The sequence below is a fragment of the Lissotriton vulgaris genome, chromosome 11 (assembly GCF_964263255.1).
Source record: "Lissotriton vulgaris chromosome 11, aLisVul1.2, whole genome shotgun sequence".
Classification (NCBI taxonomy): domain Eukaryota; kingdom Metazoa; phylum Chordata; class Amphibia; order Caudata; family Salamandridae; genus Lissotriton; species Lissotriton vulgaris.
In genome coordinates this window covers 56770244-56789137 of record NC_141699.1, presented here as the reverse complement: position 1 = coordinate 56789137, position 18894 = coordinate 56770244, and the positions used below count along the sequence as shown (strand labels likewise).

The following is an 18894-nucleotide window of genomic DNA, read 5'->3' as shown; positions in this document are numbered from 1 at the left end:
CTCGGGCAGTCCTTCCCCGGACGTCCGGGCCCGAGAGGTCTGGTGGTCCTTCCAGTGCTTGAGGCCCAGGGTGGGGTTTCAGAGACCCCCTGAGCCCTGCAGCCCCGGAGCCCTGCGGCCCCAGAGCCCTGCAGGCCCGGAGCCCTGCAGGCCATAAGCCCTGCAGCCCGGGAGTCATGCAGCCCAGGAGCCCTGCAGACCCCGAGCCATGTAGCCCCAGAGCCCTACAGCCCCTGAGGCCTGTAGCCCCCCGAGCACTGGGGCCTTGCAGAACCCGAGCCCTGCAGACCTGGAGCCCTGCAACCCCCGAGGACTGTAGCCCCCGAGCACCGGGGCCTTGCAGACCCCGAGCCCTGCAGCCCCCGAGCCCTGCAGCCCCGGAGCACTGTAGCACCCCTGAGCCCTGCAGCCCCGGAGCCCTGCTGCCCCCCAGCCCTGCTGCCCCGGAGCCCTGCAGCCCCGGAGCCCAGCAGCCCCGGAGCCCTGCAGCCCCTGAGCCCTGCAGCCCCCGAGCCCTGCAGCCCCCGAGCCCTGCAGCCCCCGAGCCCTGCAGCCCCCGAGCCCTGCAGCCCCCGAGCCCTGCAGCCCCCGAGCCCTGCAGCCCCCGAGCCCTGTAGCACCCGAGCCCTGCAGACCCGGAGCCCTGCAGCCCTGAGCCCTGTATCCCCCTGAGCCCTACAGCCCCGGATCCTTGAGACCCCGAGCCCTGCAGCCCCCGAACCCTACATACCGGGATCCCTGCAGCCCACCCTCGCTCTGCTGTGTTCAGGAGCTCCGGTCGGGGCCCCTGAGGGCCCGGGGAAAGCGGCTTCCCCATCCCGGGCTCTGTCCTCGGTCCTGCTGCGTGGCAGGGTGCCCGGGACGGGGTCCGGAGGGCCCGGGGAGGATTCCCCTGCGCCTCCGGGCCTGGGAGCCCTGACTGGGCCCAGGGGCCCCAGCCAGGCCCCCGGTCGCGTGCTCCGGTCCTGCTGTGTGGCAGGGTGCCCAGGACGGGGTCCAGAGGGCCCGCAGAGGCGTCCCATGTGCCACCCAGCTTGGGAGCCCCAGTTGGGTCCAGGGGCAGTCCGGGCCCCAGTCGGGTGCAAAGGCCCTGGGGCCTGTCCCCCGGTCTGCCACACTGCCAAAGGCCCTGAACCGGGATTCTGTTGTGCCTGGGGAGCCTCCCCTTCTTGTCAAGGTATCGGTGGGCCCCTGGTCGGGTCCCCATCGCAGCCAACATGGCTGGGGCCCAGCTGGGGCCCAGGCCTCTGGTCCCCCATTAACCGCCGCCAGCTCACTCAGATCTGATGCTTTCATGTGATCTATATACCTTTAGTATTATATGAAGTTTTTTTCCAGCTTCCAGCCAAGGGAAAAACCTGATATCGTACCCGATTTTGAGCACCTTGGCTTGGTGGAAGAATTAACTTTGCGCCCTTAAAACCAAAAACTTCAAAAAGTCCCCCCTGGAGGTCAGAAATAGGTCTTAGGCACTCGAGCTATGTCATCTGAGGTATACTATGGGGTCGTTGGGTCCAGAACTGGAAATGTGATGTGACTCTGAGCTCTATGGCCTATCATGGAAAAATGAGTTTAACACCAAACACCTTGAAATGTCACAAATAGGAGTCAGACATATACCTGGAGGCTGGAAATGAGTCCTAGCCACTCTTGCTATATCACCTGAGATGTATTATGGGGTCCTGGTGGCCACAGAGACCCAAAAACAGTCATGAGGGTTGATACTGAAAATTAGCAAAAATCGCTAATAGTGAGCACTTCTAGCGAGTTTGGCTAATTTTTCAAATAGCTCAGGCTGGGTATCAGAGACACTGAGTGAACAAAACATAAATACACTTGTTAGAAAGGTCAGGTCTGATGCTTTCATGTGATCTATATACCTTTGGTGTCTTATGAAGTTGTTTCTTTAGCTTCCAGCCAAGGGAAAAACCTGCTATCATACCCGATTTTGAGCATCTTGGGCTGGGTGGAAAAATTGATTTTGCCCCTTAAAACCAAAAACTTCAAAAAGTCAACCCAGAAGGTCAGAAATAGGTTTTAGACACTCAAGCTATGCCACCTGAGGTATACTATGGGGTCCTTGGGTCCAGAACTAGAAATGGGATGTGACTCTGAGCTCTATGGCCTATCATGGAAAAATGAGTTTAACACCAAACACCTTGAAATGTCACAAATAGGAGTTAGACATATACCTGGAGGCTGGAAATGAGTCCTGGCCACTCTTGCTATATCACCTGAGATGTAATCTGGGGTTCTGGTGGCCACAGGGACCCAGAAACAGTCATGAGGGTTGATACTGAAAATTAGCAAAAATCGCTAATAGTGAGTACTACTAGCGAGTTTTGCTAATTTTTCAAATAGCTCAGGCTGGGTATCAGAGACACTGTTTGAGTGAACAAAAGATAAATACCCTTGTTAGAAAGGTTAGATCTGATGCTTTGACGTGATCTGTATACCTTTGGTATTATATGCCAAGGGAAAAACCTGATATCGTACCCGATTTTGAGCACCTCGGGGTGGGTAGAAGTAGTGACTTTGCCCCCTTAAAACCAAAAAGTTGAAAAAGTCACCCCTGGAAGGCCAGAAGTAGGTCTTAGACACTCAAGCTATGTCATCTTGGGTTAAAACAGCATAGACATAAGGCATAAACAGCAATAGATAGGCACAAGGTTGATACTGAAATGTGCATATTTTTATATTGGTGCATTGAATTATCTTCTGTGGGTGTTCATACTAATGAAACATGATAGGCATTCAAGCATGACAACTTATTTATTGGTTACATACATGTGGAAATGCACCAGTTTCAGCTATATTGTTTCACAACACTTTTTATTAAAAAATAAATACGGAAAAAGACAGATTGTGTTGACAAAAAAGAAATATGGAAAATTACAGACGGAAATATCAAAAAATGTAATTTCATAACACCGGGAGATTTAAATAAGATTAACATGGAAAACAATATTTACAAAACGTATTATATAAATGTTTACAATAAGAACTATAGTCCAATAACGAAGGTGCAGAGAGTTCTATTGATAAGGGTCTTCATTTGTGATGGAGTCCGCATTACTCCAAACTCTAAAAATGCCACAAATAGTTTGTGAGAATTAGTTTAATCCATCCAGGGTGGCACCTGTCCTCTGTGGCATCTGGTTGACAAAGCGTAGTCATACATCACTTCGCATTTGTTCATAATCGTTTCCAATGCCACAAACAAAATAGTATAACTATATGTGTCACCTGTGAGAACTGTCTCTAGGACTGGCTTCACATTGTATTTCTTTTTGGAAGTTTGTAGCAATCTACCAGGCGTTTCAATTTCAGAGTGGCATAAGCATGGACTTTTTTTTGGGTGGTTCACCATCGAGTGTTACTGGGAATTTAGATTTGATATGCTTAAGCATATCATGCCCATTGTATGCAGAAACGTTGGAAACTGACTTGTCGCTCTGATGCGCCCTTTAAATATACAGAAATGTTTTTTAAATTATGGCAATAGCATATCACAATAGTGCTGTGTGATAAAAAGAGAATGATTGCAAAAGAGATCATTCACAGGTTTGGTTATTTTAGATTTGCAAAATGGAAGAAACCCTTTAAATTTTAGTAACTGAATTCTGAAACGACATCTTACAGAATATATATATATATATATAAATTAAAGAACAGAAAAAAGTAAAACATGATTTACAAAGTTTGCATACATTTATGACATAGAGAATTATATTTAAAAAAACAAAAGAGAACATATTACATTGCATACCTTTGATGTTGCTCTTGAGGGAGGGCAGTAAAAGGCACTGTAGACTTTTGTTTCAAGTCTCTGTAAATGAACACAAACCGTATTAATGGCTAGTTATTGTTTGAAATAAAGGTCTAAATATAACAATTATTTGTCATTGAAGTCTAATGATTATTGTATTGCAACCATGTTTTCTAGAAGTCAAAGAGAGAGCAAAAACAATGATTGTTTTCTCACTGTGGTGTTTCCTGGGTAAGCTTATTCAGCAGTTTTGCTGCAGCACAGATATTTTCCGCCCTCATCATTCTGTAGTGCTTTTCTGCAGTTGGTGTAGAATGCGCCATATAATCAGCACAAGGCTTTTTTCCGCATCAGAGCAGCCTTTTTTGGTTGCAGTCTCGAATACCCGTCTCGCTTGCTGGCTTGTTATCGAAGGGACACTGTACCTGTAAAAATTAATTACATGTGACACCTGTTCGACTTTCTATGCATATTTATTTCAAGGATTTATTTGGCTCGTGAGCTGATACAATTCTCAACAGAGGTAATACTAAAGCAATCTATTTGGATGTCAAATTACCCCATATCCCTATTAAACTTATAGACAAACATCAGCCATTAGGAGCATGTAAAATCAAAAGTGTGCAGCAATCACTGCAATAATACCTTTCATGAAAACGGTGGAGATCATTAGACGGATTATATATTGCTCCCCCAGTGGATGATATGAAAAATGAATCATCTGTTGAAGCAGTCTTCCTTCTCCTTAACATGTTAGGCCTGATCGATGTGAGATATTGCTCAAACCACTGCAAGAAAAGAGAGAAACTAATATGAATTCACATTACAAATGCATCTGTGACTGAAGTATTCACAATCTGTAATATGTTAAAGGTCAATGCGAATTGAACTGTCTATAGACTAAATGAATGGCACTCAAATAATCAGTTTTAAAACAAACAATTACAGGGATGCAAAGATTATATCTAACGTAGCAGTGCTGGGTATGTGACTATCTTGTTATGAACATTGTCCTCATTACTGAATACCTGTTCTACTTCACGCTTAAACAAAATGATGCAATCTGCTGAGCTGCCGTCTTGTGTTCTTTGACTGCAACAATTGAATAATAGTTTCCGTCCTCATCATGGTATGATCTTCGTTCTTCCCATTCTTTAACCTGCAAAATTGTGAGATACATACATTACATAGTGTTTATAATTCTTTAAAAGTCCTTCTTTTGAGAGATACAACAATTAACCATTGAGCATGGTTTTGCAGAGAAAGAAGGAAGGCTCCGATGATTAGCTGATTGAAACATTTGCGTGTCCGATGAATGTTCTTAATAAAATCTGTAGTTGGTGCTTCAGGATTGTAGAAAAATACAAATGTTGCTACATTGTCCAGCTTTAATTTAAAAAAAACAGAAACAGTTACTATATCATTTGCTGTTATTATAAAATTTCTTCACATTCTTTAACATGCAAAATTGTGAGATATTTATAATAATTACATAGTGTTTATAATTCTTTAACAGTCCTTCTTTTAAGAGATACAAAAATTAAGCATGGTCATGCAGAGGAAGAAGGAAGGCTCTTATGCTACTTTGATGGATTCTAGTAATTGTTTTTATTTCGTTACCATACCTGAAAATTCTTCACAACACCAGGTCTTTGTACATGTTTTAGGAGCAATAGTGCCTCTAAATAGTATAAAACCAGTAGTGTATCCTGCATAGAGAATTTCTGCTTGTTGGCGAGTTTTTCGATGACTTCAAGGAATTCCTCCTTTGCTTTCACCAAGATACGTAAGCAGTTTCCAGCGGTTATTTTTTCTGCAATAAACTCTGTGTACCTAAGACATATGTGGAAAGTCATGCTAAGTGTCAGCGAGAAAATTTGAATCTAGTTATAGGAAATGTTACTGTTTATTTTCATCTGATGGCTATTGTACTTAACAAATCATAAACTTTTACCTTCTTTGCGTTACTTCTTTAGAAATGCCTCTACTCATTTTTTTCTGCATGTACTTCATTATGCAGAGAAAATGCTGAGCGGCTGAATATAGGTCAAGTTCGCTCTCTCTTAAATCTGTAGCAACAGAAAGGTAATGGACAAAACGCTTTAGATTTTTCACGTCGTTGACAATTGTCTGCTGGGCCAGGCCTGATGTTTTTAGCTGATTGAAAAACTCGCGTGTCCGAGGGATGTTTTTAATGAAATCCGTAGTTGGTTCTTCAGGTTTGTAGAAATATAGGAATCTTGCTACATTTTCCAGCTTTAATAAAAAAAATACAGATAACAGTTAATTATATAATTTGCTGAAAATCATGATTAATAGTATTCGCAGTAGAAACAGCTATAGTAGTAAGAGCCTTTTTTATATTACCTCTTGTTTGAAGTTGCAGACGGAGAGATCCTCTTTCAAATAGTTCCGGAAACCAACTAAAAGTTGGCAATCCAAGGAATGCTTCCGGTAAAGTCCCATGTCACTAAGCTTCTTGCGTATGGATGTCTGCCATGATTTTCTTTTTGGGCTGTTGAATTGAATGGTGAAACGTTTTAGAAAACAAACAGTTTAAGATTAAATAGTTAACCAAGATGCAGGTGATGCAAACAGATAGTGGTTATTTAAACCTACGGTTGATATAATTCAGATTCTTTCTCAGTTCCTTATTCCTCGTCTATCTGAAGGTCAGCATCCATTTGTTCTTCTGATGTCACAGGAAGTCTAAAAAGAAAGGGTTATATTTGAGCCTTAAGAATGGAGTGGACAAATATACAAGGTAATAAAAAACATAGATTTCCTTACAAGGTTGCAACAATATGCATGGATAGAATGGAGACCCCCCCCCCCCCCCCCCCCAAAAAAAATTAAAATCATCTGTTAGTGAAATAGAGGATATATAACAATTGATTATGTATTAAGAGCTAACAATTATAGCAAACTAAGAATAATTACCGAAAGATTGTTTACTTACACAACAACTGGATCAACAGGCTTTCCAACAACGAAACAACCATTTGTTTCCAACATTTTTATAACAGGTATCAGGGCCTCTTCATTGATAAGAAGCTTGAGATTTTCATAATTGTAGATCCTTCCCTTCGCAAGATGGTCAATCATTGATGATCTAGCTTCTTTGACTGTTTTTCTAATCTCTTCAGAAGTGCTTTGCTTCATGCAAACTCTAGACAAGTGAAGTGGCAACTGCAAACTGTTTTTAAAACACTTCACGCAAACAAGAGGAATGCGATTGACTTTGCTAAGATGAAAAAAAAAGTTGCACATTTAAAATAGCACATTTTTTTAAACAGAATGACATTAAATATACTGCTATTAAAAGTCAAAGACTATGTATAAACACATAGAAATAATGAAAGAGATATAAAAAGAATTAAGGAAAACCACATATCTGTAAAACATTTTATTGTTGACAGGCAGGTTGAACTTTGGATATGATCTGGCTCTCTGATGGCTATGTCATTGTAAGCATCACGTGTGACCTTATCCTAATCCTTCAGCTCAGGGTGTCAGGACCTAACATGACAGGCAGTTTGAACCAGGCGGAAGGAAAGGTAGGCTCATTTAGGTCAAGGAGCCACCTGCAAACACACATGACTCAGGGACACCACCACACCGCTCAGGGACACCACCACACCACTCAAGGACACCACCACATCCATCAAGGAACCCAACCACATCACTCAGGGACACCACCACATCCCTCAGGGACACCACCACATCCCTCAGGGACACCACCACATCCCTCGGGGACACCACTACATCCCTCAGGGACACCACCACATCACTCAGGGACACCACCACATCACTCAGGGACACCACCACATCACTCTGGGACACCACCACATCTCTCAGGGACACCACCACATCACTCAGGGACACCACCACATCCCTCATGGACACCACCACATCCCTCATGGACACCACCACATCACTCGGGGACACCACCACATCCCTCAGGGACACCACCACATCCCTCAGGGACACCCCCACATTACTCGGGGACACCACAACATCACTCGAGGACACCACCACATCACGCAGGGACACCACCACATCACGCAGGGACACCACCACATCACTCGGGGACACAACCACATCCCTCAGGGACACCACCACATCCCTCAGGGACACCCCCACATCACCCGGGGACACCACAACATCACTCGAGGACACCACCACATCACGCAGGGACACCACCATAACCCTCAGGGACACCACCACATCACTCGGAGACACCACCACATCCCTCAGGGACACCACCACATCCCTCAGGGACACCACCACATCCCTCGGGGACACCACCACATCACTCGGGGACACCACCACATCACTCAAGGACACCACCACATCACTCAGGGACACCACCACATCCCTCAGGGACACCACCACATCCCTCGGGGACACCACCACATCACTCGGGGACACCACCACATCCCTCAGGGACACCACCACATCCCTCAGGGACACCACCACATTACTCAGGGACAACACCACATCACTCAGGGACACCACCACATCACTCAGGGACACCACCACATCACTCGGGGACAACACCACATCACTCGGGGACAACACCACAACACTCAGGGACACAAACACATCACTCAGGGACACCACCACATCACTCAGGGACACCACCACATCACTCAGGGACACCACCACATCACTCAGGGACACCACCACATCACTCAGGACACCACCACATCACTCTAGGGCACCACCACATCACTCTGGGACACCACCACATCACTCTGGGACACCACCACATCACTCTGGGACACCACCAAATTACTCTGGGGGCACCACCACATCACTCTGGGGCACCACCACATCACTCTGGGGCACCACCACATCACTCAGGGACACCACCACATTACTCAGGGACACCACCAGATCACTCAGGGACACCACCAGATCACTCATGAACACCACCATATCACTCAGGGACACTACCACACATCACTCAGGGATATCCCTAGACATGGCTGAGGGACATCCCCACACTGGCTGGTGGTGAAACTGCCTGTCCGGTGCTTGGCCCCAAGATATGCGCGAGCAGGCGCGAGGATGCGGGCCTTGAAAAAGGGGGGGGGGGTCGAGTGGCTTTAACTCGGTGTGAGGGCAGGAACGTGGGGGCACCTGGAATTTCTGCCCTGCTTAGCCGCTGACACAGGCGGTGAAAGGAGACATGCAATCTCTGCATTAATGCGCAAACAGTACCAACATATGTGATGTCTCCAGGCACATCGGGGGCTCGTGTGCGCCTGTGGCTCATGCAGGGCTGTCAGGAATGTGTGTGTTAGATACGGCCAGATTACCTGTATGCGTGGTGGACGGCATTTGGGAGCCTTGCATGCTCACCTGTGCAAGTGTTGTGCCCTGCTTTTCGCCTGCAGCTGCCCCCCCCTCGTGGTTAGCTCGCACCTAATGATGATCTTGGTAAAGAGCGCTCGGATTTCTGGCCTGCTTTTCGCACGCAGCTGGACTACATCAGGGCCTCGTGTGCGCCTGTGGGTCATGCAGCGATGTCAGGTATGTGTGTGATAGATACGGCCAGATTACCTGTATGCGTGGTGGACGGCATCGGGGCCTCGTGTGCGCCTGTGGCTCAGGCAGCGCTGGCAGGTATGTGTGTGATAGATTCGGCCAGATTACCTGTATGCGTGGTGGACGGCATCGGGGGCTCGTGTGCACCTGTGGCTCAGGCAGCGCCGGCAGGTATGTGTGTGATAGATACGGCCAGCTTACCTGTATGCGTGGTGGACGGCATCGGGGCCTCGTGTGCGCCTGTGGCTCAGTCAGCGCTGGCAGGTATGTGTGTGATAGATACGGCCAGATTACCTGTATGCGTGGTAGACGACATTCGGGAGCCTTGCAAACTCACCTATGCAAGTTTTGTGCCTTGATTTTCGCCCGCAGCTGCCCCCCACTCGTAGTTAGTTCGCACCTAATGATGACCTTGGTAAAGAGCGCTCGGATTTCTGACCTGCTTTTCGCCCGGAGCTGCCCCCCATTCGTAGTTAGCTCGCACCTAATGATGACCTTAGTAAAGAGCGCTCGGATTTCTGACCTGCTTTTCGCCCGGAGCTGCCCCCCCACTGGTGGTTAGTTCGCACCTAATGATGACCTTGGTAAAGACCGCTCAGATTTCTGGCCTGCTTTTCGCCCGCAGCCGCCCCCCACTCGTAGTTAACTCGCACCTAATGATGACCTTAGTAAAGAGCGCTCGGATTTCTGACCGACTTTTCACCCGCAGCCGCCCCCCATTTGTAGTTAGCTCGCACCTAATGATGACCTTAGTAAAGAGCGCTCGGATTTCTGGCCTGCTTTTCGCCCGCAGCCCCCCCCACTCGTAGTTAACTCGCACCTAATGATGACCATAGTAAAGAGCGCTCGGATTTCTGACCGTCTTTTCACCCGCAGCCGCCCCCCATTCGTAGTTAGCTCGCACCTAATGATGACCTTAGTAAAGAGCGCTCGGATTTCTGGCCTGCTTTTCGCCCGCAGCTGCTCCCCCCACTCGTAGTTAGCTCGCACCTAATGATGACTTTGGTAAAGAGAGCTATACCCTTCCAACTATTCCTACTTGTGCCAGTGCATGTGATGCATGTGGCACATGCAGGTGCTATGTGTGAACAGGTGTATCCTTGAAGCAAGAGGTTGTATTCAGTGCAGTTCTTTTTCGCCTGTTTGTACATATTAGGAATACAGTAGACATGCAATTTGAAACACTTGGACAGCTGTACCAGTATCCAGGTTAAATGTAGCAAAACAAAATAAAACACAAATTCAATATAGTCAACTATAAATCTTTGCAAAAACAGCCCATGCACATAGACTTACCTCAGAGGGGTATCCATTCCAAGGGTTTTAAAGAAGAAAGTTATCTGGCTAGCAATAAACAATCTTGACCACCAATATCCACCTGTACTCAGCGGAGCTCAAGCACAGGATGTTAGTGGGAAGATGCCCTGCTACTTAAACAGATAGTTAGGGGGTGGGACATTACCTGCAATGATTCCATTGGCTAAAGTACAGTAGGATTACACCTCCCTAGTGTTAACCCCTCCCTACAGAAAGGTGTAGCCAATAGAATCAATGGAATCAGGTCTCCACTGTGAGAAGTTGGCCTGATATGCAGTGCTCACTATTCTAGTGATCACTATGCATCAGTCCAAACAACCCTTATTGATGATTGGTTGTAAGTCAACCTTATAGACCAGCTATCCTAGTAGCATGGATACGTGCAGTCTTCGGGCTAAACTCTAGAGGGCGTGTTAAGCCAGCTGTTATACCATCACATATACCCCTTGAACACCAAGTGAAAGGACACCACACAAGTGTTATGAAAATAAACAGTGTATTTATTTAGATCACAACAGCCCTGTACTCTTTATGAGGACAGGGTACTAAGCACACAACAAAACTCTTACGAAAATACTTTAAGTTGCACAATTTACACAAATGCCCGAGGGGAACGGAAAACCATATACTATAGAAGTGGAATGCGAGATTACTAGCAGGTAAGTACTGGACTAATAGGCTTTGGAATCGCTAGGACTACGTTACTGACCCTTCAGATTACTAGTAGGAGGCCTAGGGGACTCGGGTGCAGAGTGTGCACTCTCACGCGGGATGCGGGACAAAGTCTATGGAGGCTAGTAAAAGCAAAGTTAGTGTTCTCGGGCGAACCCTATAAGGTAGGCTGAAAACGAGAGTGGATCTGGACCCTTGGATAGTGAGGCTATGCTGGGGCACCGAAATACCGAAGTTACCTAACCCAGGGGCTGCGGCTGCATAGGTCTGAAAAGACGTCGGAAACCTTCGTTGACGAACCAGGAGCCTGAAAGAAGGAGTTGCTGGCAGGCGACCAGTGAAGATTGTTCGATGGATCCAAGCCTGGATCGAAGATGGAAGACACCTGTAAGCAGAGGGGACCAAGTCCTGAATCACTAGCCAGTGATCAGATGGGCACCAGGATGGCACCGGATGGAGTCACCTCGACCAGGTGAGTGGGCGACGCTGGGCTCTGCAGTCTCACGGACCAGGAGGCATTGTCGGCGACCAGGATGGAGGTGCGAGCTGTCCCACGATGGTTGATGCTGTCGACGTCGCTGGACCCAGGATTTGGGCAACAAGTCTTGGCAAATTCAAGCCCACACGGTGGACCTAAAATGGCGTCTGCAGTGGACCAGGAGGGTCCGGGGTGCTCCTCTTCTGGAAGGGAGCAAGGGCCAGTCTGGAGCAACCAGACTAGCAGTGGTGATGTCGTCGGGAGGGCCACAAGCCAGCGTGCTAGTAGCCAGACAACGCGGTGAGCAGCCAAAAAGCAGAAGGGCCCCCCGCAGATCTCGTGGATGCTGGGGGCTGGACTTCGGTGCTAGGGATGCTCAGGGTCGGGGCTTCTCGGACCCCAAAGCACTCACCAGAGGATCCCTCGGCGGTTGTGCTGGAAAGAAGTCGTGCAGTTCTGATGATGGCCGGTCCCTCGAGGTCTCGTCGCACCTACGGTTCTCAGCTTAGCTGTAGAGGTAGGTAGAGGTCTGAGGTGCCAGGGAAGCCGGGTCTCGTCGAGCTCGTCAGTCGGATTCCGGAGGAAGGACGTGCAGCAAACCGCAGAGTTCTTAGATGGTGCCTGCGGATGCAGGGTGACTACTCCTTAGCCACAAGGGAGAAATCTTGAGAAGAGTCGAGAGTTCCTTTCGTGGAAAGTAGTTTCTTGGTTCAAAGATTATCTAATTTGGAAGGGTCCCCGATCCTGCCTTTATCGTAAAGAAAGGGGTGGGTACGCGACTAGGTCCTACCCTAGGGATGGGACCAGGAAGAGGGGTGGTTATACCCCTCTCCCATGCCGGACTTTCCCCAGGCCAGGAGCTGGTGTGCCCCTGGAACTGGTTCTAGCCGGCAGATGCGTAGTGAGCACCGGGGTGCCACTTGCAGTCACCTTCCTGTAAAGCCCTGCCTACCCAGGATACACAAAACCCTGTCTGGGATGGTGCTTTGATAAAGCGATACCAAAGATAGCATATAACCGCGAGGATTATAATGCACTTAAGAGTATATGGTATGCGTTATCATGGAACAGCTATTAGGACTTGGTTCCGCAAGCTGCAAACGGGCTCAGCTCATGTCAGAGCACCATCTCACACGATTCCAAGCACTCTGCCTTCAGGATTGTCAAGGCCTGCCATAGGAGTGACTGATAGGAATCTATGTGTCCATTTTTAGGGTTAGATATAGGTTTACTATATCTAAAGCAAAGGGTGATTACACCACCTTGCCCCAGCTGTCGTGCAGCCAGTTGTGTCGGATTTAGATGGCCAGCCAGGGGTGGCATAATACATGCTGCAGCCCCTGGTAGGCCCTGGGTACACCTATGCCCTGAGTTACAGGGTCTGATAAGGTGGCCCAGTACCAATTGGAGATGTACCTAAGGTACATGGAATCCATTTTACAGAGAGAGCAGTAGGCCTGGGGTCCTGATTGGCAGGGTCCCAGGCCAACTAAGTCGGAAAACCAGCAAAACACCAGGCATAAAGTTGGGGGCAACCATAGTCAGGTATCCACCTTCCTACATCCACCCACCTGGCAGTCTGCAAAAATGCCAGGCTTAGTCTACACAAAATTTTATTACTTCCACAGCTCTGAACAGTTTTGTGCTTCCCAGATATCCACGATCCTTTCTTGCAGCATGGATTCTTCTATGGGGTAAGTGTATGAAACGTTGCTCCCATAATTAAAATATGAGAAAGGAAATTATTGTTATGGTGCTCCTCGAAGACTGACATTTCCAGAATATATTTCAGCTGATTTGCGAGGTAGACTGCATTCGGGAGCCTTGCACGCTCACATGTGCAATTCTCAATTCTCAGTGTGTGTGCGTGCTGTGGGTACCATTTGTGACTTTGGCACGGTCCCCACAGAGAGGACGAGAGTGTGTGCCCCAACAGGGCTGGTGGTGAAACTGCCTGTCCGGTGCTTGGCCCCAAGATATGCGCTTGCAGGCGCGAGGGTGCGGGCCTTGAAAAGGTGGGGGTGGAGTGGCTTTAACTCGGTGTGAAGAAGGGTAAGTTGGAGCTCCTGGAATTTCTGCACTGCTTAGCCGCAGACATAGGCGGGGAAAGGAGACATGCAATCTCTGCATTGATGCGCAAACAATACCAACATATGTATAGTCTCCAGGCACATCGGGGGCTCGTGTGCGCCTGTGGCTCAGGCAGCGCTGGCAGGTATGTGTGTGATAGATACGGCCAGGTTACCTGTATGCGTGGTGGACGGCATCAGGGGCTCGTGTATGCCTGTGGGTCATGCAGCGCTGGCAGGTATGTTTGTGATAGATACGGCCAGCTTACCTGTATGCGTGGTGGACGGCATCGGGGCCTCGTGTGCGCCTCTGGGTCATGCAGCGATGTCAGGTATGTGTGTGATAGATTCGGCCCGATTACCTGTATGCGTGGTGGACGGAATCGGGGCCTTGTGTGCGCCTGTGGCTTAGGCAGCGCTGGCAGGTATGTGTGTGATAGATACGGCCAGATTACCTGTATGCGTGGTGGACGGCATTCGGGAGCCTTGCACGCTCACCTGTGCAAGTTTTGTGAGCAGCGCAGGCCCTGTGGGTACCATTTGTGACTTTGGCACGGTGCCCACAGGGTGGACGGGAGTGTGTAGCCAGGGCCGGTGGTGAATAAATTATTGTCCGGTGCTTGGCCCCAAGGTACGCGCGTGCAGGCGCGAGGGTGCGGGCCTTGAAAAGGTGTGTGTGTGTGTGTGTGTGTGTGTGTGTGTGTGTGTGTGTGTGGGGGGGGGGGGTGGAGTGGTTTTAACTCTGTGTGAGGACAGGAACATGGGGGCACTTGGAATGTCTGACCTACTTAGCCGATGACGCAGGCGGTGAAAGGAGACATGCAATCTCTGCATCGATGCGCAAACAGTACCAACATATATAATGTTCAACAGGTCCATTGGGCGCTCATGTGTGTGCCTGTGGCTCATGCAGGGATGTCAGGTATGTGTGTGATAGATTCGGCCAGATTACCTGTATGCGTGGTGGACGACATTCGGGAGCCTTGCACACTCACCTGTGCAAGTTTTGTGCCCTGCTTTTCGCCACCAGCAGCCCCCCACACGGCGTTAGTTCGCACCTAATGATGACCGCGCCCTAAGTAGCTGCTCCCCCACCCGTAATTAGAACAGGTGTATCCTTGAAGGAAGAGGTTGTATTCAGTGCAGTTCTTTTGCGCTTGTTTGAGTCCTACAGGCCCATCGGGGGCTCGTGTGTGCCTGTGGCTCAGGCAGCACTGGCAGGTATGTGTGTGATAGATACGGCCAGGTTACCTGTATGCGTGGTGGACGGCATCGGGGGCTCGTGTGTGCCGGTGGTTCAGGCAGGACTGGCAGGTATGTGTGTGATAGATACGGCCAGCTTACCTGTATGCTTGGTGGACTGAATCGGGGGCTCTTGTGCGCCGGTGGCTCAGGCAGGGCTGTCAGGTATGTGTGTGTTAGATACGGCCATATTACCTGTATGCATGGTAGACGAGATTCGGGAGCCTTGCACACTCACCTGTGCAAGTTTTGTGCCCTGATTTTCGCCCGCAGCTGCCCCCCACTCGTAGTTAGTTCGCACCTAATGATGACCTTGGTAAAGAGCGCTCGGATTTCTGGCCTGCTTTTCGCCCGCAGCCGCCCCCCACTCGTAGTTAGTTCGCACCTAATGATGACCTTGGTAAAGACCGCTCGGATTTATGGCCTGCTTTTCGCCCGCAGCTGCCCCCCACTTGTAGTTAGTTCGCACCTAATGATGACCTTGGTAAAGACCACAGGGTGGACGAGAGTGTGTAGCCAGGGCTGGAAGTGAAACTGCCTGTCCGGTGCTTGGACCCAAGATACGCGTGGTGGACGGCATCGGGGGCTCGTGTGCACAGGTGGCTCAGGCAGCGCTGTCAGGTATGTGTGTGATAGATTCGGCCAGATTACCTGTATGCATGGTAGACGGCATCGGGGGCTCGTGTGCGCCGGTGGCTCAGGCAGCGCTGGCAGGTGTGTGTGTGATAGATAATGCCAGCTTACGTGTATGCTTGGTGGACGGCATTCGGGAGCCTTGCACGCTCACCTGTGCAAGTTTTGTGAGCAGCACAGGCCTTGTGGGTACATTTTTTGACTTTGGCACGGTCCCCACAGGGTGGACATAGAGTGTGTGCCCCAACAGGGCTGGTGGTGAAACTGCCCATCTGGTGCTTGGCCCCAAGATACGCGCGTGCAGGCACAAGGGTGCGGGCCTTGAAAAGGTGTGTGTGTGTGTGTGTGTGGGGGGGGGGGGGGTGGAGTGGCTTTAACTCGGTGTGAGGAAGGGAAAGTCGGAGCTCCTGGAATTTCTGCCCTGCTTAGCCGCTGAGACGGGCGGTGAAAGGAGACATGCAATCTCTTCATTGATGCGCAACAGTACCAACATATATAATGTCCAACAGGGCCATCGGGCGCTCGTGTGCGCCTGTGGCTCAGGCAGCGCTGGCAGGTATGTGTGTGATAGATACGGCCAGCTTACCTGTATGCGTGGTGGACGGCATCGGGGGCTCGTGTGTGCCGGTGGCTCAGGCAGCGCTGGCAGGTATGTGTGTGATAGATTCGGCCAGATTACCTGTATGCGTGGTAGACGACATTCGGGAGCCTTGCACACTCACCTGTGCAAGTTGTGCCCGCAGCTGCCCCCCACTCGTAGTTAGTTCGCACCTAATGATGACCTTGGTAAAGAGCGCTCGGATTTCTGACCTGCTTTTCGCCCGCAGCTGCCCCCCACTCGTAGTTAGTTCGCACCTAATGATGACCTTGGTAAAGACCGCTCAAATTTCGGGCCTACTTTTCGCCCGCAGCCGCCCCCCACTCGTAGTTAGCTCGCACCTAAGGATGACCTTAGTAAAGAGCGCTCTGATTTCTGATCGGCTTTTCGCCCGCAGCCGCCCCCCACTCGTAGTTAGCTCGCACCTAATGATGACCTTAGTAAAGAGCGCTCAGATTTCTGGCCTGCTTTTCGCCCGCAGCCGCCCCCCACTCGTAGTTAGCTCGCACCTAATGATGACCTTGGTAAAGAGAGCTCTACCCTTCCAACTATTCCTACTTGTGCCAGTGCATGTGATGCATGTGGCACATGCAGGTGCTATGTGTGAACAGGTGTATCCTTGAAGCAAGAGGTTGTATTCAGTGCAGTTCTTCTTCGCCTGTTTGTACATATTAGGAATACAGTAGACATGCAATTTGAAACACTTGGACAGCTGTACCAGTCTCCAGGTTAAATGTAGCAAAACAAAATAAAACACAAATTCAATATAGTCAAATATAAATCTTTGCAAAAACAGCCCATGCACATAGACTTACCTCAGAGGGGTATCCATTCCAAAGGTTTTAAAGAAGAAAGTTATCTGGCTAGCAATAAACAATCTTGACCACCAATATCCACCTGTACTCAGCGGAGCTCAAGCACAGGATGTTAGTTGGAAGATGCCCTGCTACTTAAACAGATAGTTAGGGGGTGGGACATTACCTGCAATGATTCCATTGGCTAAAGTACAGTAGGATTACACCTCCCTAGTGTTAACCCCTCCCTACAGAAAGGTGTAGCCAATAGAATCAATGGAATCAGGTCTCCACCCACCTGGCAGTCTGCAAAAATGCCAGGCTTAGTCTACACTACATTTTATTACTTCCACAGCTCTGAAAAGTTTGGTGCTTCCCAGATATCCACGATCCTTTCTTGCAGCATGGATTCTTCTATGGGGTAAGTGTATGAAACGTTGCTCCCATAATTAAAATATGAGAAAGGAAATTATTGTCATGGTGCTCCTCGAAGACTGACATTTCCAGAATGTATTTCAGCTGATTTGCGAGGTAGACTGCATTCGGGAGCCTTTCACGCTCACATGAGCAATTTTCAGTGTGCGTGGGTGCTGTGGGTACCATTTGTGACTTTGGCACGGTCCCCACAGAGAGGACGAGAGTGTGTGCCCCAACAGGGCTGGTGGTGAAACTGCCTGTCCGGTGCTTGGCCCCAAGATATGCGCTTGCAGGCGCAAGGGTGCGGGCCTTGAAAAGGTGGGGGGCGGGAGGGGGGTGGAGTGGCTTTAACTCGGTGTGAAGAAGGGAAAGTTGGAGCTCCTGGAATTTCTGCTCTGCTTAGCCGCAGACATAGGCGGGAAAAGGAGACATGCTATCTCTGCATTGATGCGCAAACAGTACCAACATATGCAATGTCTCCAGGCACATCATGGGCTCGGGTGCGCCTGTAGCTCAGGCAGCGCTGGCAGGTATGTGTGTGATAGATACGGCCAGATTACCTGTATGTGTGGTGGACGACATCGGGGGTTCGTGTGCGCCTGTGGGTCATGCAGCGCTGGCAGGTATGTGTATGATAGATACGACCAGCTTACCTGTATGCGTGGTGGACTGCATCGGGGGCTCGTGTGCACCTGTGGCTCAGGCAGCGCTGGCAGGTATGTGTGTGATAGATACAGCCAGCTTACCTGTATGCGTGGTGGACGGCATCGGGGGCTCGTGTGCGCCGGTGGCTCAGGCAGCGCTGGCAGGTATGTGTGTGATAGATACGGACAGATTACCTGTATACGTGGTGGACGGCATCAGGGCCTCGTGTGTGCCGGTGGCTCAGGCAGTGCTGGCAGGTATGTGTGTGATAGATACGGCCAGCTTACCTGTATGCTTGGTGGACGGAATCGGGGGCTCGTGTGCGCCGGTGGCTCAGGCCGCGCTGGCAGGAATGTGTGATAGATACGGCCAGATTACCTGTATGCTTGGTGGACGGCATCGCGGCCTCGTGTGCATAGGTGGCTCAGGCAGCGCTGGCAGGTATGTGTGTGATAGATACGGACAGATTACCTGTATGCGTGGTGGACGGCATCAGGGCCTTGTGTGTGCCGGTGGCTCAGGCAGTACTGGCAGGTATGTGTGTGATAGATACGGCCAGCTTACCTGTATGCTTGGTGGACGGAATCGGGGGCTTGTGTTCGCCGGTGGCTCAGGCAGCGCTGGCAGGAATGTGTGATAGATACGGCCAGCTTACCTGTATGCTTGGGGACGTAATCGGGGGCTCGTGTGTGCCGGTGGCTTAGGCA

The 18894-nt window shown here is 49.6% G+C and overlaps 1 protein-coding gene across 1 annotated transcript; it reads right to left on the bottom strand.

Annotated features, from left to right (window-relative positions):
- Positions 1–5385: 5385 nt before the first annotated feature.
- On the bottom strand, positions 5386–18587 carry LOC147678950 (uncharacterized). Its single transcript, XM_086942445.1, has 5 exons — positions 18475–18587; positions 6729–7013; positions 6137–6284; positions 5724–6025; positions 5386–5602 (listed from the first exon to the last, which is right to left on the bottom strand). The coding sequence occupies exons 1-5, from the start codon at positions 18585–18587 to the stop codon at positions 5386–5388; spliced, it is 1065 nt and encodes a 354-aa protein (XP_086798571.1).
- Between the last annotated feature and the right edge of the window lie 307 nt (positions 18588–18894).

Excerpts from the sequence above, each read along its gene's own strand:
- LOC147678950 (XM_086942445.1), bottom strand. The coding sequence starts at position 18,587 with ATGCCGTCCACCAAGCATACAGGTAATCTGGCCGTATCTATCACACAT. Across the intron at positions 6,285-6,728 it reads CCTGTTGATCCAGTTGTTGT|CCCAAAAAGAAAATCATGGC; the intron begins GTAAGTAAACAA and ends TCAATTCAACAG. Across the intron at positions 6,026-6,136 it reads TCTGCAACTTCAAACAAGAG|CTGGAAAATGTAGCAAGATT; the intron begins GTAATATAAAAA and ends TTTTTATTAAAG.